We start from the raw sequence: 25,763 nt of genomic DNA on the forward strand, positions 1-25,763 counted from the left end.
TGCATAACAAAAGTTCATAGTGAGGAGTTTAACGCTTCCAAACGTAAAATTGAAACATATTAATTTACTCTGTTTTAAACAGGGTTTTCTCGTTGCATTAGCAAAAGTTAGGTAAATTAATTTTAATGAATTGATTATGGCGGTTGATTCTACTCAGGAATGGGATTCTGACCGTTTGGACGAAGGAGCTGTCAGTGAGTGCTTAAGCCTTGATTTCAAAGAAGTGGGCGGGTCTTTTCCTTTAAGCCCTTTGGCCCTTACTGAAAGCATGTTTGGCACCCTTTTTTTTTAAGAAATCGTCGGTGAAGTACAACTTAGAAAATATGGAAAATTTATGGAAGAATATGGTACCCAATTGCAAGGAATTGAGCAAGCTCTCGATGATGCTATCAGCGGTAACTGGGATATTACGTTGAATCCTATCGCTCTCCAAGTACTTCTTTGCAAATGGTTTTTAATATGTTGTGGAGACTAAGATAGATCAAAATTACAGTTTCTACCATACGAGAGAAGCGCAGTCGTTGAATTGGTATCAACAGATAATAAAGTATTGAACAAAGTCATCGCTGTTTTGGCAGTACTATGTTGTGAAATGAATGAACTGTGCTATGAAGCTAAGACTAAATATTACAATGCTTTATTGTTCTATGGAGAAGGAGGTAATTTGACTGTGGTATTGGTCTTAGTATGTGTAATATATTCCTTGTGCTTATTGATTTTAAAGAGCCTCTAGAAGGATTTCAAGAAGGAGATGCTCAGATGTACATAGGTCGCATAATTCCACTTATGCAAGAACTTTCTTGTTTCGTGACAAGGTGTAATTTGGTAGCCAAGAATGTAATTCATCAAATGTCAGCGTTACACAGTCCTGAAATGTCACTTATTGATGTCACTGATGTTCTCTTTCAGGTTAAAATAGCCTAAGCAATTATAAAAGAATCTTAAAAAATTTCTAAATATTTTTTTTTTGTTAACAGCCTGTCTTTGAACAACTTGGAAACATGATGGCTACGTTAGTAACTTTGGATGAAATTATAGAAACCCAGGCAACGTTAAGAGAGCACTGGACTCTGTATAAAAGAATGGTTAAATCCGTACATCACAATACTGGACGCTTCAATGTAACGTCAGAGAAGCTGCGTCACTTTGAAAACATGATTACCAAATTAGAACTGCAGCTTTTGGATGGAAGAATATTTTCAGTAAGATTGAAGATGGACCTCTCGCTTAAATGATTTATAACTAAATATAATTTACACAATTGGCTTAGAGTTGTGTGGAGCAAGGGTTCGATGAAGGTGTTGCTCTGGTTTCTAAAAATAGCATGTTTGCTGACGTATTGAACAATGTTATTAAAAGATGGATAGAAATAGTGGATTTGAAATTAGCTGAACCTCCTGAAGTAGAATCTCGTCGCAGTTTGATAGGAATTTGTTGCCTCTACATTTTACATTTTCACCTCTTTCGTACTATGGACAAGAAAATGTTTAAATATGTTTGGGATACGTGTAAAAAGGTCAGTTGCTTTGCATTATCATAGATTCCCTTTAACATTAAAATATTTTAAAGGTTCCTGCAATCCAATTAATCGGCAATGTATTATGGTTTGCTGATAATTTCCTCCTTCTGATGCTGCCGTTAATGGAGAAAGCTCTGGAAAAAAAGGCTGTAGAGTCTGTTAAAACTCAGAGGAGTAATTATTTACAACAGAAGATTCAAAATATTGCCAAGTAAGATGTGATTTGATTAATTTTATTTTTCTTTTTGGTGTTAATATGGGCTGCGTTCAGTAACTCTCAATGAAGTATCTGAAAAATTATTTTCGTTGAGACCGTTGCTAACGTGACATAGGATCTTGTTGAATGCTATGCTTGTTGTAAATTTGGTAAAATATCGTCTGTAACATCACTTGACTGTTGAGCAACGGAAAAACCTGCTCTTAAAGCCGATCACTTCGTTGCTCAACAGACGGGCAACATGACGTCAAAACTGGAAGTCAAAAAAACTTGTTCAGTAAAAAACCGCTGACCGTTGAGCTCAGCGCTAAGCTTTTTTAGAGTTACTGAACGCAGCCATGATTTATCATCTCTGTAGGGATGTTCAGAGTATGTACATTCAAGTTTCATCTTGGATGATTAAAATGGAATCACAGTTGAGCGATGGTGGAAAATTGATTGACGATCTTAACAGGAAATCTGCCCTTTTAATACAAGTAACGAATTCAGTCTTAGCTTTGAATGTTTAACTTGTGGTTTTATTTACTTTATTCATTTGTTTATTTTATAGGGCTTATCACTTGCTATGGCCTTAAGTGATCAATTGAAGCTAATTACTAATTTACACGTTACATTATCAAAGTCAATGATGAAGTCTACCGTACTGTCTCTCTGCCGTTTTATTGAAATACTTAAAGTAATAAATTTTATAACATGATATTTTATTTCGTTTTGTTCAATATCTTCATTATTCAGGCCATAGAAGGAACTTTCTTCCGTCATTCGGTGCAAATTCACGAATCTATCAATCATATTATTCAACATTTATGTTACATTGCTCTAACTAACGTTACTGTAGCCAAAGTATGAATGCTCAAGTTTGAATTTAATTGAACCATGCTGTTTCTAACAATGTTTAATTTTGTAGAAGCGTTTGATATCAGACAAGAAATACAGTGAAAGAAGATTAGATGTACTGTCAGCCTTAGTTTTGACAGAAAAATCGTTGAATGGACCTGGTATGAATTAGTTCTAGAATTTCTTATCTTTAGCTTAGGTCTGATTGCGAAGTCTATTCTTTTAGGCACTAAAGAAAGACGGCTTATTGCCCATCTTGCCCTGGCATTGGGTGTTCAAATGAAATCTCTAAAAGACGACGAACTTTTAACGTTGAACAAAGTTTTGAGGAAATTAGACCTGATTTGTGATTTACGTGAAAAGTAATTCATATTATACTCTAATTATATTACTACAATACTAAAGATGCCAATGTTTAGACTACAAGATGCCTGCGATTGCAGCTTCGTTTATTGGCATCGCGTAATATTTCCCACATACGTCAGTGATCTTTATGATAACTACTTGGATTGCCATAGAATTCATGTACGACTTTCGAAACAATAATAATTAAGTGAATTACTTTGAATAGAAAAATTATTATCTTTTCAGTACATGTTTGGTGCTTTACGTGACTGCGTTAATCCTATGAAAAGCACTAAGCATGAATTGTCGTCTCAAGTTCTTTTGGATAATTTTGATAAGGAAATATATGGAAAGTTGAAAGAGGTATTGTTAAAACATTATTTCTAACAATACTTACATTATTTGTTAATAATTTTAAATTGAAAATCTTAACATTTAATTACAGTTGATGCTTGACCGCCTCTGTCAAGACATTGAAACAGATTTGAGGCTACAAACACATACTCATTTACAACTGGAAGAACGTAATCCTTTCAAAGTCAACTCAAAGGATCTATCTCATTTTCTGATGATTAGGCCTATTAGATTCTTCGATAGACATATCAATATTAAAAGTAAAACAAAAATCAATTATTTTGGGCATTATTAAAGTTCAAATTAATCTTGGATTTTCTTTTTGTAGGCTACGTTGAACATTATCTGGAGAAGATATTCTACAATCTTACGACTGTAGCATTGCATGATTGGAAAACCTACGGAGAAATGAGAAGTTTGGCTAGACAAAAATACGGGCTCTTCACTGTTGAAGCTCATTTGCCCAGTCAAACTTTGGAACAGGTAAAAAATGGAAAAGTGTTCGTTAAATTTGTTCTTATTGTTAATTTTAAATGATTCTTCCAGGGTTTGGATGTTTTAGAGATTATGCGGAATATTCATGTCTTTGTCTCCAAGTATCTTTACAACTTGAATAACCAGATTTTCATCGAACATTCTAGTAACAATAAACATTTGAATACGATAAATATCCGGCATATTGCGAATTCCATCAGAACGCATGGAATTGGAATTATGAATACCACTGTCAACTTTACCTATCAGTTTTTGAGAAAGAAATTCTACATTTTTTCACAGTTTCTTTATGATGAACACATTAAGTCCAAGCTTATCAAAGTAAATGTTTCGCTTTTTAAGCTGTTATTTTAATTCTAATACCCTCTAAATTTTTTATTATAGGACTTAAGGTTTTTTAGAGAAAATAAGTCTTATCACGCAGAGAAAGTAAGTATTTGATTGCAATCCAAATAAAACCGACTAAACTTAAAAATTATTTTAGTTTCCATATGAACGAGCTGAAAAATTTAACAAAGGAATACGTAAATTAGGCTTAACGCCTGATGGATTGAGTTTTTTGGATCAATTTAGAATGTTAATCAGTCAAGTCGGTAAGAATAATTGAAATTTTTCATAATCTATTCGACCCTGATTTTTTTCTTTTCTAAAATTAGGTAATGCTCTGGGTTTTGTACGTATGATTCGTTCTGGAGGCTTGCACTGTTGCAGCAATGCTATTCGTTTTATTCCTGATTTGGATGATATCATCAACTTTGAAGAACTTTGTAAAGAAGAGAATCTGTCCACTGAATGTGTAGATGCTGCCAAAAAATTAGATTTGGTCATTGGAAACCTGACTAAGAATTTCTCAGAGGGAACGGAGTACTTCAAACTATTGCTAGATGTATTTTCTCCTGCATTCCGTGATCCCAAGAACATTCATTTAAGAAATTTCTTTGTAATTGTTCCACCTTTGACTGTTAATTTCATTGAACATTCCATAACTTGCAAAGAACTGTTGACTCGAAAGAACAAGCAAGGTGCTGCTTTTACAGACGATGGTTTTGCTATGGGTAAGGGAATATTATTAATATTTCCATCATATTAAACAAATTATATTTCATTTAGGAGTAGCTTATATATTGAAGTTGCTCGATCAGTATCAAGATTTTGATTCTCTACATTGGTTCCAATCCGTTAAGGAAAAATACCGAAAACAAAAAGTATGTCCGCGTGGGTTTTTGGGCCTGTATAGTATTTCATGTAAATTTAACAACTCTACTTTTAGGAAGAAGCGTTGAAACATCAAGAACAAGCTATTGGCAAAGAAGATGAAAAATTACAACAAACTATAACGTTAACTGTAAATCGATTGGAGCAATATCAACAGGTTAATATTTTGCAAAGGCTTCTCTCTATTAAGGATCAAGGCTCATTTAATTATTTCTAAAGGAATTTGACCTGCTGAATTACTCATTGAGTAGTGCTAGAATCTTTTTCCGGGCTGATTTAAGTGCTGCTGAGGAACGTGAACAGAAAGTAGATGGTAAAAACAAGTGTGCTTCACATTTTGTTAGAAATCCAAGTGTTAAAATGTTTATTTTCAGAAGGTGAAACCAAACCAATGGAAATTGCCTCATAATAAAATGTGACTGAAAATCATGTATACCGGTAATCATGAGATAATTTAATTTATAATACATGTAAATTACAAAATAGCGTGTAATATATTTTGTAAAAAAAACTTTATTACAAATTTATTTACAATTCAAGTTTAAAAACATTTCCTTAAAAATTAGAGAGTCACGATTAGAAAAAGTTTTATATTGGAAGACCTATGCTTTAATTTCTTGCAATGTGGGGTCTCTGGTTGGCTTGTACTTTAAAAGTTTTGCGTAACGCCTGAGGAGTCTCAACCAATAGCAAGAAACATTCTCCATTGTCAGATGATCCCAAATGAACTTGAACCCCCGTTCAGAGATTTCTTTGACTACTGAATCGTTCTCTTTTGCAAATAGTAGAAGCTCTTTCGCATTACTTAAATTATTTTCCACAGGAATGTAGTGTACCCAAGGTTTCATCGCTGGGTAAAAAAACTCCTCCCATTCACTCTGCACATTAAAAACTAGGGAATGGCAGAGAAAGAGGTGTTTGTAACGAAAACTCGCAGCAACACCGCGGAAGTTAAATAAGTATTTATAATGGCAGTGATCTTCTAGCAGGACTTCCTTAGCTGGTTCAGCTCCCAGAGTATCCTTTTCTGACTTCCAAGCTTGATTTTTGGTGTATTTAGCATCAACTAGGTCAGGTTCTTGCCTTGATAACAGAATTAAGGGATCTCGTTCAGAGCTGGTGCGAGAACCGCGGAAGAAAGCTACTCCATTCTTCTTTTCCCATGGCCATTTCTCAGCTTCCCTAATAGGTAAATACTAAATAGCTTAATATGAAGTTTTTTTTTTAACTTTTGCGTTTCTACTTGGTAATTTTGGTTCTTTGTAAGTCCCAGCGACCTAAACCAGTTGGGTATAGGCTTATAGCTGGGCCACCTTGCCAAAATGTCCAGGCTGGATATGTTATATCATAATAATCTGGAGTCTGTAAAAATTACATAATTTTTGGGCATTCTTTATAATTTCCTAGCAATAAAAGGCATTTTTACTTTGCTAAATGATAAAACTGGAAGGGGAGTATTATATTTGCTCATTTGAGGCCAATCTCTCGTGTTGATGATCATTTCCATATCAGGAAGTTTTTTAATTACTTCCAATAAGAAATGGTCAATTCCTGCACACCTATAAAATATTCGTAGATTAAGTAATGTTTTGGCTCTACGTCAAAAATTTAAAATACCGAAAAGGAAATAAACACTCCTTTTCCCTGTATAATTTGTGATTTATAATTTGATAATGAGTCCCACGATCTTTGGATGATTTTATATCGTTGATGGTAATGCCATCTTTTTGAAAAGGTACCAAATCGTCTTTGATCACTCTAAAATATTAGTAATGCCATTAAACTTGATTTCCTCATTTATATTTAACAATTTTCATACTGGACAAAACAAGCACATCCATCCTTACAGTGAGTGTAAGAGTCGACCGCATCATTGATTTTATTTATATAATATTGCCAGTTATTAGATTCTGTAATAAATTGGGTTTTTAAAACTCTGGGATAAGTGTTATGATGTAAAGTATAGGGATTAGGGTCTACCTTTTTCTAGGTATTTCGATTTTTCTTTGTGAGCATGGCTTTGGCATTGATCATTTAAGACATTGCAAGTGTCTTCGGTTTCAAAAGATTTTATAATTAAAAAAAGAACAGCAAATTTATAAATTAAAGACATTTTAAATTAAAATACTTCCTAAAATGTTAAACTCGTCTCGAATTTTTAAAATGGGGGTTAAAGGTTAATTAGTGGGGAGTTTAGACATTTGCTATTGGTGTAAATATTTTCTTTTTCTCCAGTTCTCTATTGTCATTGGTCGAAGTAATTTTATCTGTGACGTTTTCTACTTCTCGTCGTCTGCTAGCGGTATATTTTACCGCTCTAAAACTTTCATTTTTATTGTCCTTTCGGGCTAAATTTATATTTACCACTATTTGTGTATTAAATTTAAAAGATTTGAACATGTCGGTAAGTTGAGTTTTATTTTCTTAGTATGAACAAAATATTAAATACAAATAAAATTTGCTTTACCAAATTACAATGGCTTGTGCAAAACGTGGAAAGATAGGCTTAAAAATTAGCCTTGTCTGTGTTTTTTACTATGTTATTTTTCAGACTCTTCCCTTGAATCCCAAGCCTTTTTTAAACAGTTTAACTGGAAAACCAGTTATTGTAAAATTGAAGTGGGGCATGGAATATAAAGGATATTTAGTTTCTGTTGATGGATACATGAATTTACAGGTAATACATGTTGATGCAATTTCTTTGCTCTTGACAATGAAATTCATGAATTGATTGATATTATTTATTAAGTTGGCAAACACTGAAGAGTATATTGATAATAATTGCACTGGAAATTTGGGCGAAATGGTCATAAGATGTAACAACATTCTTTATGTAAGAGGCGTTGAAGAAGAGGAAGAAGATGGTGAAATGAAAGACTAAGTTTAGTATATAAAAATGTACATTCTTTATTTTTAATATTCCATCATGTATTGTTCATCTTCATCATTTTTGTGTTTTGTGAAATATCACTTAAGTAAAAAAAGTAAAAAAAATTGGTTTAAGTAAAGATCAATTTCTTCGAACATATAAGGACCAATATTGGGGTTATACTTAGTAAATTTGTAATGAGATCCATGTTACAATGGGACTGGTGATCCACCTGATAAATCTATATCCGCTATTTGATTTGCTAGGTAAACACCACAGGCGAAAAAGCCCCAACTCTTGATAATTTGCCTATGAATGATAAAACGTTTAAAAAATTAACTCTAAAATTGAGGGAAAATATCTCACCATTTAATAGGGTCTTGATATAAATCTTTAATTACGGCAATCATATTTTACTTTAAAGTATTTAAATTGCTTAGTGTAAAGATATATACGAGGCGAGGTTCAATCGTTCAAACTTTCTTGAGGGAAAGGTGTGTTTTAAGGCTTAAGAAAAGTTAGTGAATACGTCGCTCGATGGCGTGAAAAACAATAAAATGAAAAATGCGTTATCATCGTCTGCTTGGCTTTCAGAAAAAGGAAAGTGTATAAGCGCGATTGAGTTTATTGAAAACATATGTAAATAAATGTCTCAAGCGGCGGAACAAGAACCTTTTGAAGGAGATATCATTTTTTTGAAGGAGCTAGGGTCATTTGTATCTGGGAAATACTTAAGTTTAGTTTTGTTAAGTGTGGCATGTGATAGCTTTAAGGGTAGTGCTACCAAAAAACTCAAGTTGCATATGCAAAATGCATATTCTCCGAATTTCAAACTCGCTTTCAGAGCTATAATAAACCGTCACAATGGTTTATTCCCTTTATATGAATGTAGATCTCAGGTTTTTATACCAGTCAGATCTGAAATAGATATCGAAAACTACATGGGTGCCCTTTCAAAAGGCAATTTAGAACCAATTTTAAATTGTGATTCATTAATGGATAGTATGTGTAGTTTTTTATATGAAACTGAAAAAACCCTAATACTGTCATTTTATGAGTTTCTTGATTTCACTTTATCAAGATCAGATAAAGATATTGTTATGTTGAAAGAAGTAAATGACTCTGTTGATGTTGAATTAATTAATCAGGTGTTTGGACATAGTGGTAATTCCAAGTTTGTTAGTAATCACTCCGAGGTATTCATTTTTAAAAAAATTAAAAAGGAAGGTTACATTTCCCTGAAACCCAATGTAGATATCAATAATTATATTAGGACAATAAAGGTTCCCAAAGTAAAATTATATGGAAAAGAAAGAAACTACACAGTAGATAATATAAAATCCAAGCCTTTGAGCAAATATGAAAAAGAAGCAATTTTGTTTGTAGCTAAACAAATTAATAATTTTTCTGGGACTGATAGAATTTTAACAGTTAAAGACTATATTAATAAAATTGTCCCAAATATGCCCACGCATGTAAGTTCTGAACTTAAATTCTTGTATGGTTGTCAGCCTCACAGAAAGTTTGCTACAAAACACAAAACTATTTTTCAACCTTTAAACAAACAATCTGGCTATAAGATAGAATCATTTCGTTTAGCCAATGATGTAATTATCGAAGAATATATTAGAAATGCTCCTGAAAATGTTTCTGAAGAAAATTTGGAAGTTCTCATAAAAAGAAGGATGAAAGATATTGAAAAAGCCATTAAGGTTGAATGTGAAAGTCTTAATTTTGTTCGTAGCCTGATAGTGGCAGAAGCTGATATTACAGTGTCTAAACTACGCAAAGAAATTGTTGAAGGCAGTGAAACTAAAAATTCTGTGAAAAATCTGTTAAGCAAGGCCAAAATTGACAACTTTTTCTTCAAGCATGCCCGTGTTTTTCCTATGGTTGTTGGTAAGGAAGATAAAATGGTTTTTGCAACTGTGTCGAATGAAGTTTTTGAAGAGTATTTGAATCATGTGAAAAAAACCATAATTGACAAAATGGTAGCGGAAATTGAACAACAAGCTGTAAGGGATAAGTGTGCTGGAGTGTTGCTTGAGGAACCAGGGACATCTTATAATTATCGAATTGATTATCAAACTGATTCTGATGATGATGACTGCCTTGATTTGACTGCTAAATTTCATTTTTAGTTAATATCATTTAGTGTGGAATGCCATATGGGGACAATTGCAAGTCTTTACTTTTATCAAAAGTAAATAGGGGGAGAAAGTCTATCACTGCCTTCAGATTTTACCTTCCACCATGCTGGACACCCTTTTTAAAGAGCTAGTGATCACGTGATATTGCTAACCAATAAGGATAGCACATTACGCGCGAAGTAGTGCATTTGTGGTATTCCGGTCCGCACTCAAGATGAAAATTTTGAATTTTATTCCCTGGCAACCATGTCACCGCCTCGCGATTTCAAATAGTCTCTCTGTCAAATGCTGACCATTATTTCCTTCGATAACGGTTGATTTTAATTAATAATTACTATATCAATTGTAAAATAATCAAAAAAAGCTCGTAGCTATATCTGTTATTTCAGTTAAACTTGCAAATTGATAGGCCTTAACATCGTAGATATACCAATTAGTCCCAATCTCTGCTCTTAGATGGCGCCACGCTCTCCACGATTTAAGTAAGCGTTTTCTAGTTACGGTTTATTTATTTTCAAAAGTCGTGTTATTATTTTTAAAATGTCGCATTTTAGTTTCTATCATATATCTACTTTATTTAGGAACTAAATTAACCAAATTATCGAAAGCAAAAGTTTAATATTCACGTATTTTATAGAGAACTATTTTTCATCGTGGCGGAGTACAACCGATACCTTTGTGTCCCTGTAAAGAGGCGAGGGGGAAGTCATTTCCGAAGCTCAAAAAATTTACCCCTCAAATAAGACGTCGTGCGGTTGGACCCAAGTGCCACACTTTCTCCCCCTATTTACTTTTGCTTTTATCATATGTAACTCATGCTACTAGCCACAGGGCCGTTCCTGGTCTAGGTGTTAAACAAATTCGCTGCTCTTATTAAAGAGGATTGCATGAACTTCTATACGTATTTCACATTTACGCAACTAGGTTTAACCACGGCCAACTTCGAACGTGCTTTAGCAGCTGTGTAAATCGCCTGGCAACTATGTACGACCTAAAACCTACTATCGCGGAAAAATGTTTTTACTTCGGTTTTCCACTTTCCTTAATAGAAAGAACAAGATTTAATAAGTTAAACTATCATTTCTCAATATATTTATGCGCCATATTCGAACAGTGAAACGCATAGAGTGCTTTTAATTCGAAACTCTCGACGTCACTAAGGTAATTTGCATATTGATAAAAAACGGTAACTGTCATGGCGGCCACTATTAACACTACAGCTGTGACGTTACAAGTTTTCAAAATCGTATCAGACGAAAGCGTTCTATAGTTTTGAAGGCTCTAGAGGTGTTTAGAGCGTTTTGATGTGTAAATAATGTAACTCTTGAACTTTATAAATCTTAATAATATATAAGAAATCAAATTCACGAGTTTATTTTCTTAGGTAGTATTTTCCGTATATCTAATTAGTTTTAAGATTTTTAATCTTAAAACTAATTAGATATCGTATTGAAGATAAAAGATATCTTTAGAACTAAATAGGTAAAAGATAGAGATATTCATCACAATGCCTTCGTGTTGCGTACCATATTGTACATCAAACCATGTTTAGGAAAGACCTATCTTTTCACGAGTTTCCTATCGAAGAAAGCCTTAGAAGTTTATGCTTAAAAAATATTAGTCGGGATGATCTTGTACCAAAAGATAGACAGAAGATCTGCAGCCTGCATTTCAAGGAGGATGATTTCTGTACAGGTTTGTACCTATACAGGGTGTCCACTAAAAAATGAACCATTGTGAATATCTCAAAATCTGTTTTAAGTCAGATTTTGAAATTTTCAAGTCGTATACAAGATGTAGCTAGGGGAAACCTAATGCGAAAATGTCGATGACCTTGAACCATGTCTTCAAGGTCATCCAAAAACTAACTCAAGAACCGTAAGTGTTAGAAAGTTGGTTCCAATTAGAAAAGTGTTCCACATGACTTTTTAAGTACAAGTAGGTTTGACCTGATCGGATTTGACCAATAAGAAGCCGAGAAATGCTAGATGAAAAACAAGAAGGTCGTTAAGTTGATAACGTGTCGAAAGCGCGGTTCGGGAGCTGATAACTCTAAAGATACTCGTGTTAGAGTACTGAAATTTGCTACACATCCTCATCAGGATTGAGGGTCTTTAGTTTAAAAATTTCAATGACCTTGAATCATGTCTTGAAGGTCATCCAATTTCCAAAGACTAACGCGAGAACCGTAAGTGTTAGAAAATTAGTTCCAATTAGAAAAGTGTGATTCGATCGAATTTGACCAATAGGAAGTCGAGGAACTGTTTTTCAAAATCACAAAGGTCATTAAAATTAAAATTGAAAGAAAACGCACATAACTCGAAACCAATTCGTGTTACATCGAAATATGCTAGACAAACTCAGTATGGTGGGAGTTCTTTAAATTTGTAAAGTTCATTTTTTAGTGGACACCCTGTATTATAGAAAACATTTTCAGTCAGATAAAATTACAAACGCTTATACTAAATAGACAATATTATTCTAGCCTTTCTAGGTTTAAAAAGACGAAAACGAAAAATCAAGGTCATAAGGTAGAGACGATAGAAAGCAGATTGGTCTACTTTTATTACAAGGGGTGGTAACATACGCAACGGAAAGAAACGTGCTTCCGTCGTTAGCTGACTTAGCGATTTTCAAAGTAATTTTGAGGGTGATTTCGGGATTTTGGAAGCGATTTCGAGATTTTGCTATTAACATTATGATTTCGATATTTTCAACGTGTTTTATGTTGATTTTCCCAATCAAAATCATTTTGAAAGATTTTGAGATTTTGAAGATGATTTTGTGAGTTTGAAGTTGATTTCAAGATTTCTAAAATCAACTTTTTGAACCTTAACAATTACTTTTTTGATCGTGTGTTATAATAGTTTTGTAACGATGTTTAAAATGATGTTTTTTAAAGTTTTTCGATATGACAGGCTTTTTAAATGTTCTAGTTCTAACGTCGAAAAGAGGACATTAGTTAATTCCCAATTTGATTGATTATTTGATAATCTCTAGAAAAAAATCAGTTTTTTTTTCAAATACCCACACCCACCGGGTCTTTTGTTTTATAAATATATATATATATATATATACAAAAATATGTAAACTCGTCTAATTGATTAGACGAGTTTACATATTTTTGCTAATGAATAATTCTTTGCGTTTTTAACAAATATCACACATATTTCAAATAGAGATGAATTATGAATTGTAGAAATATTGTACAAAAAAACTATTTTTAAAGTTTAAACATTTGCTAAATAAAACCAAAAGTGGATATCCACTTTTGATAAAACCAAAAGTAAATAGGGGGAGAAAGTCTATCACTGCCTTCAGATTTTACCTTCCACCCTTTTTAAAGAGCTAGTGATCACGTGATATTGCTAACCAATAAGGATAGCACATTACGCGCGAAGTAGTGCATTTGTGGTATTCCTGTCCGCGCTCAAGATGAAAACCATGTCACCGCCTCGCGATTTCAAATAGTCTCTCTGTCAAATGCTGACCATTATTTCCTTCGATAACGGTTGATTTTATTTAATAATTACTATATCAATTGTAAAATAATCAAAAAAAGCTCGTAGCTATCTCTGTTATTTCAGTTAAACTTGCAAATTGTTAGGCCTTAACATCGTAGATATACCAATTAGTCCCGATCTCTGCTCTTAGATGGCGCCACGCTCTCCACGATTTAAGTAAGCGTTTTCTAGTTACGGTTTATTTATTTTCAAAAGTCGTGTTATTATTTTTAAAATGTCGCATTTTAGTTTCTATCATATATCTACTTTATTTAGGAACTAAATTAACCAAATTATCGAAAGCAAAAGTTTAATATTCACGTATTTTATAGAGAACTATTTTTCATCGTGGCGGAGTACAACCGATACCTTTGTGTCCCTGTAAAGAGGCGAGGGGGAAGTCATTTCCGAAGCTCAAAAATTTTACCCCTCAAATAAGACGTCGTGCGGTTGGACCCAAGTCCCACACTTTCTTCCCCTATTTACTTTTGATAAAACGAGATAATTTACGGTTCAGATACTGATATTAATAAATTAAACAAGAAAACATTATATAATTTCATCGCACTTACAAGGAGACGACCCGAGGTGTTACACACCGATTTTGTTCAAACTCGGGGGATTGGTAGACCTTCATGTAACTTGAAAAATCCTAAAGGGAATTTATTCAATGGGCAACGGTTTTGCCATGGCAACGAAAAATGTTTTTGACAACATAAAATAAAATTTTCCCCATGAAAATAACATGGGATTTGGACTCATTCCTGTGAAAAAAATTTAAAATACCAAAATTATAAAAAAAAAAGATAAAAATTGACGAAAAAAAATTGGTCACATTTTTATCAATTTTTTAATATTTTTCACAGGGAAATCGGTCAAAATCCCATGTTATTTTATGTTGTCAAAAACATTTTTCGTTGCCATGGCAAAACCGTTGCCCATTGAATAAATTCCCTTTAGGATTTTTCAAGTTACATGAAGGTCTACCAATCCCCCGAGTTTGAACAAAATCGCTGTGTAACACCCCGGGTCGTCTCCTTGTTAGTATTCAAAGAGACAGGTACGTAACAATTGGGACTGGTTTCATTAAAAAAAAATGTTTTTAATTTGGCGACAGTTATGCCCCAGGTGGCCTCAAATTTTAGAATGGAATTATGGTTTTCTGCCCAAAGATATTCCGTACGGATGTTATTTAGGGAACGGGCTCGAACCTGACAGAATAACGAAAGTCAGAGGCGCCGTCACGTAGAGTATCGCCCGCGAGACCGCGACGGTAGATGGCATCTTTAAAAATTACAAATCCGTAATTACAAACGGCGTGTTTCTTCGGTGGTAAAAGAAACGAGTAATCGTTGGGTGAATGATTGTGTCCAGTAAAGGATTTTAAAAATACTAGATATAGTTTGAGCGCCTCAATAACGAGTGGGCAAGATATATACATATGTGAAATGTCACCTATAGCAGGGCAATAAGGACAATATGGTGATGGATAGTCAGGATCTAGATGGATTAGACGACGCGGACTTGTCAATGCGGCGTGCAACAAACGCCAGTGCGTGGCGTTAGCCAATCGAGTGGAGAGGCGACTGGCACCTAGGCGCAACAAACACAACACCCCACACAAGGAGAACGCAACCCGTCAAAAATCGTGTATTTTCTTGTGTACGTTTTTCATTGGCTAGACGCTTTAGCGCCTGCTGCCCCGTAAAAATATCACTATTTCCAAGTCTGCCGTTAGCCCTTTTCGCAAACTGAGGGGTCGTAATGGGGGATAAACGCTCACACATGCGCAAATAGCTGTTGGGGGCCAAGTTACTAGACGATTGTTTGTTATTGTGCGGGAATTTAATGCGGTGACCATTTAAGTTAAATCGTTTATATTTATGTTATATCAACATAGGTTTTACTTAAATAAATGTAAATATATCGTTATCGTGATATTTTGAACTGTTTTCTAAAAGGAAACTAACAGAGTTCCCAGAAGAAGTGATCATAACTAAGCCTTGGAGATATGCCATCTCGTTGTGGCAAAAGTCACTCTACCTTTGGTGATATAAATATTAAATTTCATCGAGTTCCAGTAAAACGGCGTAAATTGTGGCAAAGACTACTTAATCGTATAGAATGGAAAGCTGCACGGGATGATAAAGTTTGCAGCAGGCATTTTGTTAGTGGGAACCATCGGATGTTGACTCGTTACCAACACTTTTTATGAAACCTATTATAAATAAAGTTACCCATAAAAATGCTGTATCTGAAAACAATGTAGAGAACGATTCTTTTGAAATAATTAACCCATCTGATGACAACTTGAGCAGCAATGTCTTAGAGCTCTCACGAGAAAGTAGATATGAAAATCGGATTAAAAAGAAGGTATGGTTTTATATTTCTAAATTATTGACTAACTAATTATTAAAGCCTTGCCTGCCTTCTGGCCTGTATCTCCATACCGAAAATGGCCGACGATTACGCCACCGAAAATATTTTACAAAACTGATCGGCGGCTTTTTTTACCGTTATTTTGAATTATCGACTAGGACTATAGAAAAAATAGATAAGATAGGTAGATTTTAAAATAGAGGTCTCTAGCTTAGGCATTGTAATTGTTTAAATAAGTTGTTTTATAAATTCACAAGTTATTTCTAAACGTTGTAACTCCACACTCCTTAGCTGAGACTTAGAGAGTCTGAAACAACGGCAATTATGAAACTAAAACTTAAAAAAGTGACTCAAGTCGGAGTCAAGCGTCAGGCGAGAGCTACGTCAGCGGCATCAGCCGAAGGTCATTCGGATCATTCTATTGTCGCCCACGAAAAAAAAGAGAGAAGGAACCTATCTATTTTATATTTTTAGGATTTAGCGGGGTGCGTCGGCGCGAAAATTTAAAATTACACTACGAAAACATAACCCCGAAAAATGGAAAACCCCGACTTGATTTGCGACAGTCGGGGTCGGGGTCGGGGTCCCCGTACGAACACTAACGAAATGCCAAGCTCGAGCTCGAAAAAATGCCAAGAAATGCCAAGCGCGAAATTTGAAATCAGAAACGAAAATTAAAGGGAATATAACCTCTGGTATTTCTGTCGCCCTCCGAGGGTTCCATTATTGTCCGCTGCCTCCCGCGGCTTTTCACACCTGCGGCGCTGATAACCGCTGATTGTGAACGGAATAAAGGAAATTGATGGGGTCTTCCATAAAGAACGTGTTTGAGGTTCTATTCCCTTTAAGCGTGAAAATTTTGTTTTATACAGGTCACCATGTTTTATAAAAAAAAAAAGTAGTGGGCTCAAAATGACTAAAAATCATTAAGAAAATATATTAATAATCGCGACCGAAACGGTTCTAGGTGGTGTTGCGGTGTCGAATTTTTTTTAGCCACTTCTGCTAATACTGGAGAAGCCGGTATTTAGCATATGATTTGATAAGAATTTAGGGCCCCCTGAAGACCTGGGGCAGTTCCGAATTGCGGGGGTGCAATCTACGTGACTGTCTGCTAATGCGCTTCGTCTTACTGATTTCGTCTACGTTCGAAATAGGCCTTAGCCATAGTTTTCGGTGGGATTTGGGGGAAACACCCGACCATGAAAAAAATTAAAACTTACACAAACTAGAGACTAGTAAATAGCACAACATGAAATCCGCCCCGGGTGTCACCCATGCTAGCTACGCGACTGGACAGCGGTCAACGCCACATATTAACGTTCCTTATAAAGACATCACGCTGCCTTATTCATAGATCATATATCTATGGCCTTATTTACAAAACCACGTAACTTTGTACACAAATCGTAAGAAGATACGTAGTTTTGGAAATAAGGTATCTCCCCTTATTTGTTTTTCATTTTGTATCAAAATAAAAGATCTTAGAACTGAAAAAAAAAAACCCTAGGAGTTGAAAAAAAAATACCCAGATGCCAAGATCGATCTCAAAATGCCAAGATCTTGGGAGAAATGCCAAGGAGTGGCAAAATTGTCTATAATACTAGGCCTAGAAGTAAGAAAAAAAAGGGGGTGGTGGTAACGATTTCGAAATATCCGATAGAGGTCGCTTTTTTGGGTAGGGAAAGTGCGGGAAATTCAAACGTACGCGAAAAATATGAATATTAATAGCGGAAATACACTTTAACAATGTCAGCATTCAATTTATAGGACAAATAATGAAATCAATTTAGTAAAAAAAATTATTTAAAAATAAGCTTGGATCTTCTACAGGTTTTTTAATCCGTGTAAAAAAATTATTTAAAAATAAGCTCTGATGTTAATTTACTGAACTTTAATCCAAGCCCGCATGGTCTTGACATTCTAATTATTAATCACCCCGATTCCCCTTCTTTTGTTACTGTAGTTGTAATTATCTATAGATCAAATAACCCATCCTTTATCAACCATGACCTACTAGTAACTTTTATCACTGCAATTAATGATTATTGTATTCACCTCAAATTTAAACTACTGGTTCTAGGTGATTTCAATGACCCTAAAATACATTGGAATTCTGCTGTACCAGCTCCCCTAGCCTGTCGTCATACTAAGACCTTTCTTGAATGTATTCTTGATAACAACTTATTTCAAATTATTGATTTCCCTACCCGAAACGGTGGTCTTTACTGCTCTGATAATGTGCTGGACCTAGTTTTTACATCTGACCAGTGTCTGGTTTCTGACCCTAAACTTCTTGCTGCTCTTTTTACTAGTGACCATGGCGTTGTTGTCTTTAATGTTCAGTTGAGGGGCTCATCCCCTCACTTTGTTCCTAGACCCAACTTTTTCAAAGGCGACTACGCCTCCTTTGATGTCTTTTTGTCTCAAATTGATTGGTCACTGGTCTTTTGTTCAGACTTGTCTAATTCCTGGTCCAGTTTTCTTACAATTTTAAATGCCGGTATCTCTTCCTTTGTCCCTTTTCGTAAGCCCCCTTCCTCCCCTATGGTTAATTATCGTACCTCCCGCGGTAGGGCCTTTAAATCTTCTGCCTGGGCCAAACTCCTACAAGCTAAAAAACGTTGCGTTCCCACTCCAATTTTAGGGCGGTTCCACGAGCAGTACCGTAGGGCTCGCAATGCCCATACCTCCCATTGTCGAAATATGAGGGGGGCCTCTCAGATTTAATTAGTGATAACCCAAAGTCCTTTTGGTCTCATATAAACCGGTTTCGTTCCGCTAGGGTAGGTATATCTGACCTTATTAAGCCAGACGGCACCTACACTTCTTCCCCCGCTGAAGCTGCCTCAGTTCTGAATAACTTCTTCGCCTCCACGGTTCGTACTCAGGGTCCCCTCACTACTCTTCCATCTGTCACCGGCCCTTCCCCTAGTTCAGTTAGCGTTCCCGTTAGTTCCTCTGGCGCTCCCACCAGCGTCTCCCCCTCCCATATTCTTTCTCGCTTTCTTTGTGAACCTGCAGATAGTTTTCGTCTGCTAAATACTCTCAAGGTATCTAAGTCCCCTGGTCCAGACGGTATCCACCCCTTTCTCCTCAAATCTCTTGCCAATGCGCTTACGTTCCCACTCTATCTTTTAATTTCGCGCTCTTTTGACCAATCTGAACTCCCCCCCCCCCCTCCTGGAAAATTGCTAATATCACCCCCATTCACAAATCTGGTTCCCGTTCTGACCTCACTACTTACCGGCCCATTAATAACTTGAACCAAGTTCCCAAACTCTGCGAAAATCTAGTTAATGAACAAACTACTGCCTTTTTATATTCTACTAACTTTTTCTCCCGTTCCCAGCATGCTTTTCTTAAGAATCGTTCATGTTTATCTAACCTGTTGGAGGCCACAATTTTATGGTCCAAATGGCTCGACGAGGGGTTTAGTGTCGACGTCATTTACCTTGATTTCACAAAAGCCTTTGACTCTATAGACGGTAAAATAAATGGGGGTGGAATTTTAAACCGTCATTGCCACTTAAAAACTGGACACTAGCCAGGGAGGGAACACCGGATTGGTTGGTATTGGAGCATGCGCAGAGGCCAATTTTTAACTTTCGCCGAGTAACAAATATCTAAATCGTGATTCTTCGTAGAGCACGTGGCGCCATCTAAGTAAACTGACCGTTATATTTCGGGAATAAAAACTAGACAAAATGGTTGTTTAACTTTAAATTTACCTATAACTTGAATTCTTTAAATTAAAATACAAATTATTAACTGAGATCAATCGTAATGACGTGAAAAACGGTTGAAATGATTTCAGTGACAATTAAAGTCGCGAGGCGGAGAGGCTGGCAGCCATGCTGTCACGAAACGTTTCCCCTTTTTTCGTACCCCCAAATTCAAAAACCCTTCAGAGGCTGGGAAGCCGTTGGAATTTATTTTACCGTCTATTCCCCACTCATGCCTTCTAAACGCTCTCCGCTCGGCTGGTATTTCCGGCGATGCTCTGGCGTGGCTCGAGAGCTACTTATGTGGGCGTAAGCAGCGGGTGGTCGTCGGCGGGCAGCAGTCTGGCTGGGCTGATGTGGACAGGGGTGTGCCTCAGGGCTCTGTCCTGGGGCCGCTCCTTTTCAATGTTCTCATCAACTCTATGCCGGAGTCTGTTCTTGTCGCGGTTGTTCTGTTGTTTGCGGATGATTCTAAGCTCTTTCATAAGATTGGTTCTCAAGCTAATTGCCGGGAGCTTCAGGCGGATTTGGACGCTGTTGTGGTTTGGGCTGGTGATCATGGCCTTTCTTTTAACGACGCTAAGTGTGCGGTTCTTCACTTAGGTCCCAAGAACCCTATTTTTATCTACTCCATCACTGGCAACCCCCTTAAAGGGATAATTAAATCGGAAAATACAGTACCTTCAAACTATTCAGCTTTCAAAACTACATATTTTTCCAATTTACAGTCATTAGAAAAAATGTAAACTCAAATTTTAAGAAAATAAAAACTACACCGAAAAAAGCAGACGCCGCCAACGCGAAATCGCCGTGTGTTTTGAAAATCCCGGAATCTGTACGGACGCCCAATGAGAGGCGACTTTTGAAGTTAAAACGTCGCTTCTCATTGGTCGTCTAAATAACAATTACTAAAATCAATAAATTGGCATACTCTAGAAGATGTAAATATGCTTTGTTCTGGAATAGATATTTTTGGGAGCTCTTTCAAATTCTTGTTTTAATAAAGAAATTATTCATATTTCAGTTAGTTTTTACCTCTCCGAGGGGACTTTGTACCCTGGAGGGGTATTACAATCACCGTGTCTGTCTGTCCGTGCGTACGCACTTTCTCGAAATCTCTGCGTTCGCAGTTTCTCGAAGGGTTGGCAAAACCACCGTGCGACGGTGAGCGTTAACGGATTCATTTGCCATTTGGTTGGTGATTTTTCGCTCACCGTCGTGACGGTTTGGTGTATTACGTTTTTGTAATGTTTATGCGTATGTTGTGAATGTTGAGTTCGTGTTATGACGGTTGTGAATCTTGAGTTCGTGTTATGACGGTTGTGAATCTTGAGTTCGTGTTATGACGGTTGTGAGTATTGAGTTTGTTGAGTTTGTGTTTTGATGGTTGAGCATGTTGAGTTCGTGTTATGTCGGTTGTGGGTGTAGAGATTGTGGTGTTTCTGTGTTATGATGGTTGTAGATATAGAGTATGTTGTGTTTGTACGGGCGTTTTCTCTCCAGCTTCTACTTAATGACGGATCGAATGCTGAGTGTTATGCAACCTCTCAACGTCCAATGGCAGGGTTTCCACCAATTGTTCACGGTATTCGTCTTAGTATCAATTTGCGTTTTATTGGCGCCGGCCGGGAATCGAACTCAGGTCTGCCTCGTGCAAGAGATTTACTCTAACCACTCAGCCACCAACGCTTGTTAAGTTTCGGTGTTTTTCTAAAAAACAGCTTTGGCGAATGTCATTTACAAAGTTATAACGTTCGGTACTATAATTTATTCTACATCATTTTAAATATTTATAAATTATATTAATCTTATATTTAATGAAATATTTATAAATTATATTAATCTTATATTTACTTAAATATTTATAATTATATTAATCTTATATTTAATTAAATATTAATAAATTATATTAATCTTATATTTAATTAAATGTGTATAAATTATATTAATATTATATTTAATTAAATATCTGAGTATTTATTTAATCGTGTTCAGGAATTGAACTCGGGTCGCATCGTTACAATGCAGATAGTTTACCGCCGAGCCATTGACTTCCTAAAGTAAAGAAACCATTATGATAAGGCGGGTTTTTTACCTTTTAATAACGCTTAGAAAAAGGATAATTATTCAAAACTCCCGCGGAAACTATATAAAAGTAATAATATAGCGCCACCGTGTGGAGAACTATCAATCAAACCGGGTAAAAAATATAATCTCTTCAATTTTTCGAACTTTAGTCAAATCTCGAGGGGTCAAAAAAAAACACGAAATAAAGGTATATAAGGCCGTTGCCGTCAATTTAGAAGATTTAGTCTTTCTTAGTTCTCGGCTGTCAGACGAAATACTACAGGACGGGGTCATGGTGTCGGTCAAAAGTTATGAGGTAACTTTGCGGTTTTAATTAGTATGTTCGGTCTTCGGTCAAGAAAAGAGTTAAATTGTGTTTCGCGTTTGGAACGTGAGTGAATGGACTTAAGTGTATGAACAGTGCGTGCTTAAGACTGAAAGTGTTGAAGTAATTGTGAACTAACTCAAGTCAGCTGTAAGATAAAATTGATTGTTATTTTTTTTAATTGGAATAACCTAATTATACCCTTGAAATTGTCAACTCAACCTGTGAGGCTAATTAAGTAGATTGGAAGTAATTAGTAGCGAACATCTCTCAGCTGTTAATTAAGACGGAGTTTATAGTTAGGTAGTTTGAATTTAGTTAAAATTACTCAGTATAATTTATAATATTTACTTAAGTGTAAGTGTGTTTTGGTTTATGTTTCAATCACGATGAACTAAGACAAATCTAGTCTTAGACACTTAAGTACCAGTTCTGTACAATTACGTAGAAGGGATATATATTGTTGGGCTATTGATGAAAGTTAAATCAAGAACGTTCGATAGACTGTTCTGAATAAAAATAAACATTTATAATTTTGTATAATTCTGGTTGCCATTTTATTTTCTAATCACTCGCCCACAACATTACAGTTCTGGCAATCCCGAGTCAAATAAATTTTCGATATAACGGCGACGGGAAATTATTCTCGTAAATTTATCGCGCGGCCTTAGGGAATTTCTTTTAACAAAATTTCGATAATCTATCGTTTAATTAAAATCGGCCCGATTCCGTTAAAATTATAAACCAAAAAGCAAACGGTCGTTATAATACCCTCTGTAGATATTTCTTTCATTAAAATTGGCTTCGTATTATATTTAACTGATAAACTTGTACCGTAAATAGGGTTAAATTCAATTGTGCAGTGTTATAGTACGTCTAACTCACTGTTGTAACAACTAACTTATGATATTCTGAATAAATTCAGATTGGTCGTTTCGTCTCAATTATTTTAATTATAATTAAAATTTTATACCGGGCGGGATAGAACTGGGATAACATTTTTAACAAATAACTCTAAATTGCGGAGAAATATCTTAAAGAGTTATCTCAAGAAATTAATACCACTAGGGACAATTCTTCCGAGGAGAGGTATATTTCATTCGTAAAAAAATTCAAGACTTTGTTAACTATTATGCTTACAATGAGTGTCTTATTTGCAGTATAGCTTGAAGTTATCGTTGGTTCTGTGGTAGAGCGCTCGACTGCCTAACTGAACGGCCCGGGTTCGAAACCTGGGTGACGCATTTGTTTTTAATCAATAGAGAAATCGCTAAATTAGAATTTCTTCGATGCAATAATTTAAATCTTCCACGAAATCTTGCTCTATTTCAATTAAACCAAAATTTCGTACTCTATTAAATACGCTTTCGATAAAGCTGAAGGTCTAATTTTTAATGAAACGTAATAAGTGTCGGTGGTTCTGTGGTAGAACGTCCGCCTGTCAAACAGGCGGTCTCGGGTTCGAAACCCGCCCGATGCGATCGCAAATTGATACTAAGACGAATACCGTGAACAATTGGTGGAAACCCTGCCATTGGATGTTGAGAGGTAGCATTACACTCAGCACTCGGTCCGTCCCAAAAGTCAATAAGAAAGAGTTGGAGAGATACCACCCGTACATACACACCACAAACTCAACACCCACAAACGTCATAACAATAACACAACATTACCACCCTACACATAAACATTACAATAGCGAAATATCCAAACCACTGAATTAAACCTGTCGTGACGGCGAGCGTTGACGAAAAAAAACCACCAAACCAACCCCGACTGCAAATTAATCCGTTAACGCTCACCGTCCCACGGTGGTTTTGCAAACACGGTTTTTCGACTTTGTTCCCTAATTACTAGCAACTGCGAACGCAGAGATCTCGAGAAACTGCGTACGCAGTGATTACACTTTGCACCGAAAATGCGAACGCGTTCGCAGGCCTGACAGACACACAGACCCACCCACAGACAGACACGGTCGTTGTATAACTTTGTCCCCTCGGAGAGGTAAAAAACTGATCCTAATAAAACGTGAAAATACCCTCCACGTCACGCACATTCGAAATACGCAGAAGTAACGTTATACTATATCCCTAAGATGGCGGCGAAAATTCAAACCCAAACACCTGGCGTAATTTTTACCTCTCCGAGGGGACAAAGTCCCCTAGGAGGGGTTATACAACGACCGTGTCTGTCTGTGGGTCTGTGGGTGGGTCTGTGGGTGTGTCTGTCTGTCAGGACTGCGAACGCGTTCGCATTTTCGGTGCAAAGTGTACGCAGTTTCTCAAACGGTTGGCAAAACCACCGTGTGACGGTGAGCGTTAACGGATGCATTTGCGGTTTGGTTTGAATGGTGTTTTTTCGCTCACCGTCGTGACGGTTTGGTGTATTACGTTTTTGTAATGTTTATGCATAGGTTGTGAGTGTTGAATTTGTTGTGTTTGTGTTCTGATGGATGTGCATGTTGAGTCTGTCGTGTTTATATGGGCGTTTTCTCTCCAACTTCTTCTTAATGACTTTGGGACGGACCGAGTGCTGAGTGTAATGCTACCTCTCAACGTCCAATGGCAGGGTTTCCACCAGTTGTACACGGTATTCGTCTTAGTATCAATTTGCGATCGCATCGGGCGGGATTTGAACCCGAGACCTCCTGATTGACAGGCGGACGTTCTACCACAGAACCACCGACACTTGTTACGCCTTATTGAAAATTAGACCTTCAGCTTTATCGGAAGCGTATTTAATAGAGTACGAAATTTTGGTTTAATTGAAATAGAATTGAAATTGAAATTATTGCATCGAAGAAATTCTAATTTAGCGTTTCACTATTGATTAAAAACAAATGCGCCACCCAGGTTTCGAACCCAGACCATTCGGCTTGGCAGTCGAGCGCTCTACCACAGAACCACCGATAGCTCCTTAGGTTTACTGAAATTAAGACACGCATCGTAAGCATAATAGGTAATAAAGTCTTTTTTTATTAATGAATTTATGAAGGCCTAATCTGGTTTTTTTAAAGGTTAAATCTTGTTTTAGCGCAGTCAGCCGAGATTAGAGGGTTAAAGGGTAGACCCTGTGGGTGGTCCACTTTCTTAACGACCTATATATAGTTGTGTTAATTCAAAGGAGATAATTTAACGTTAATTGCTTTAAGAGCTGGCGGTTAGTCAAGTGGCTCTCTGTGCTTTGTTGATGGTAAGGTTTTTGCTTCTTGTAAATACATTTGGTGTGGATATTTGGATATCTACGATTTCTAACGCAGTCAATGATTTCTTGGGTGTGCGAGTCATTATATGATATTGGAAATTGGACGGCATTGGTCTTTTTCATGTGGTATGCGTCACAACGTCAACAGGAAGTGAACGAGTCGTCCACTACCAGATATCTACGGTATCTTCATCAAGGGCGAGTGTTGAAATAAAATGAGCGTTAAAGATGCGGCAAGTATTTCGTAAGCGAGTAATTCCAAAAAGCCTCTGTAGATATTTCATTAAAATTTGCTTCGTATTATATTTAACTGATAAACTTGTTCTGTAAAAGGGTTTAATTCAATTGTGCATTGTTATAGTACGTCTAACTTACTGTTGTAACTACTTAACTTATGATATTCTGAATAAATTAAAATTGGTCGTTTCGTCTCAATTATTTTAATTATAATTAAAATTTTATACCGGGCGGGATAGAAATGGGTTAATATTTTTAACAAATAACTCTAAATTGCGGAGATATATCTTTAAGGGTTATCTCGAGAAATTAATACCACTAG

At 36.0% G+C, this 25,763-nt stretch overlaps 3 protein-coding genes and 1 long non-coding RNA gene across 5 annotated transcripts; 2 read left to right on the forward strand and 2 right to left on the reverse strand.

Moving 5' to 3' along the window:
• The first annotated feature begins 13 nt into the window (after positions 1-13).
• LOC149969067 (WASH complex subunit 4-like) lies at positions 14-5,477 on the forward strand. Of its 2 annotated transcripts, none has more exons than XM_090155170.1 (24): positions 14-194; positions 294-433; positions 494-659; positions 725-909; positions 978-1,202; positions 1,271-1,516; positions 1,570-1,730; positions 2,095-2,212; positions 2,287-2,412; positions 2,472-2,579; positions 2,644-2,734; positions 2,800-2,935; positions 2,993-3,098; positions 3,165-3,281; positions 3,364-3,532; positions 3,601-3,755; positions 3,819-4,088; positions 4,152-4,196; positions 4,252-4,360; positions 4,424-4,822; positions 4,878-4,972; positions 5,038-5,139; positions 5,202-5,295; positions 5,357-5,477. In XM_090155170.1, the coding sequence occupies exons 1-24, from the start codon at positions 137-139 to the stop codon at positions 5,389-5,391; spliced, it is 3,456 nt and encodes a 1,151-aa protein (XP_090011296.1). In that variant the 5' UTR covers positions 14-136; the 3' UTR covers positions 5,392-5,477. The 2 variants fall into 2 exon arrangements, with proteins under 2 accessions (XP_090011296.1, XP_090011305.1); XM_090155179.1 differs by having other exon boundaries at positions 5,360-5,477.
• LOC149969068 (O-glucosyltransferase rumi homolog) lies at positions 5,458-7,147 on the reverse strand. Its single transcript, XM_090155191.1, has 6 exons — positions 6,963-7,147; positions 6,802-6,892; positions 6,600-6,740; positions 6,409-6,541; positions 6,226-6,344; positions 5,458-6,164 (listed from the first exon to the last, which is right to left on the reverse strand). The coding sequence occupies exons 1-6, from the start codon at positions 7,093-7,095 to the stop codon at positions 5,585-5,587; spliced, it is 1,197 nt and encodes a 398-aa protein (XP_090011317.1). The 5' UTR covers positions 7,096-7,147; the 3' UTR covers positions 5,458-5,584.
• A 68-nt stretch (positions 7,148-7,215) lies between these two features.
• LOC149969069 (small nuclear ribonucleoprotein F) lies at positions 7,216-7,912 on the forward strand. The gene is made up of 3 exons (XM_090155203.1): positions 7,216-7,386; positions 7,534-7,659; positions 7,732-7,912. The coding sequence occupies exons 1-3, from the start codon at positions 7,381-7,383 to the stop codon at positions 7,861-7,863; spliced, it is 264 nt and encodes an 87-aa protein (XP_090011329.1). The 5' UTR covers positions 7,216-7,380; the 3' UTR covers positions 7,864-7,912.
• LOC149969070 (uncharacterized) lies at positions 7,865-8,400 on the reverse strand. Its single transcript, XR_016472767.1, has 3 exons — positions 8,218-8,400; positions 8,035-8,160; positions 7,865-7,952 (listed from the first exon to the last, which is right to left on the reverse strand). It is a non-coding gene; the product is annotated as an uncharacterized LOC149969070 (long non-coding RNA).
• Between the last annotated feature and the right edge of the window lie 17,363 nt (positions 8,401-25,763).

This window comes from Leiobunum rupestre, chromosome 1 (assembly GCF_980474605.1).
Source record: "Leiobunum rupestre chromosome 1, qqLeiRupe1.1.hap1, whole genome shotgun sequence".
NCBI classification, from domain to species: domain Eukaryota; kingdom Metazoa; phylum Arthropoda; class Arachnida; order Opiliones; family Sclerosomatidae; genus Leiobunum; species Leiobunum rupestre.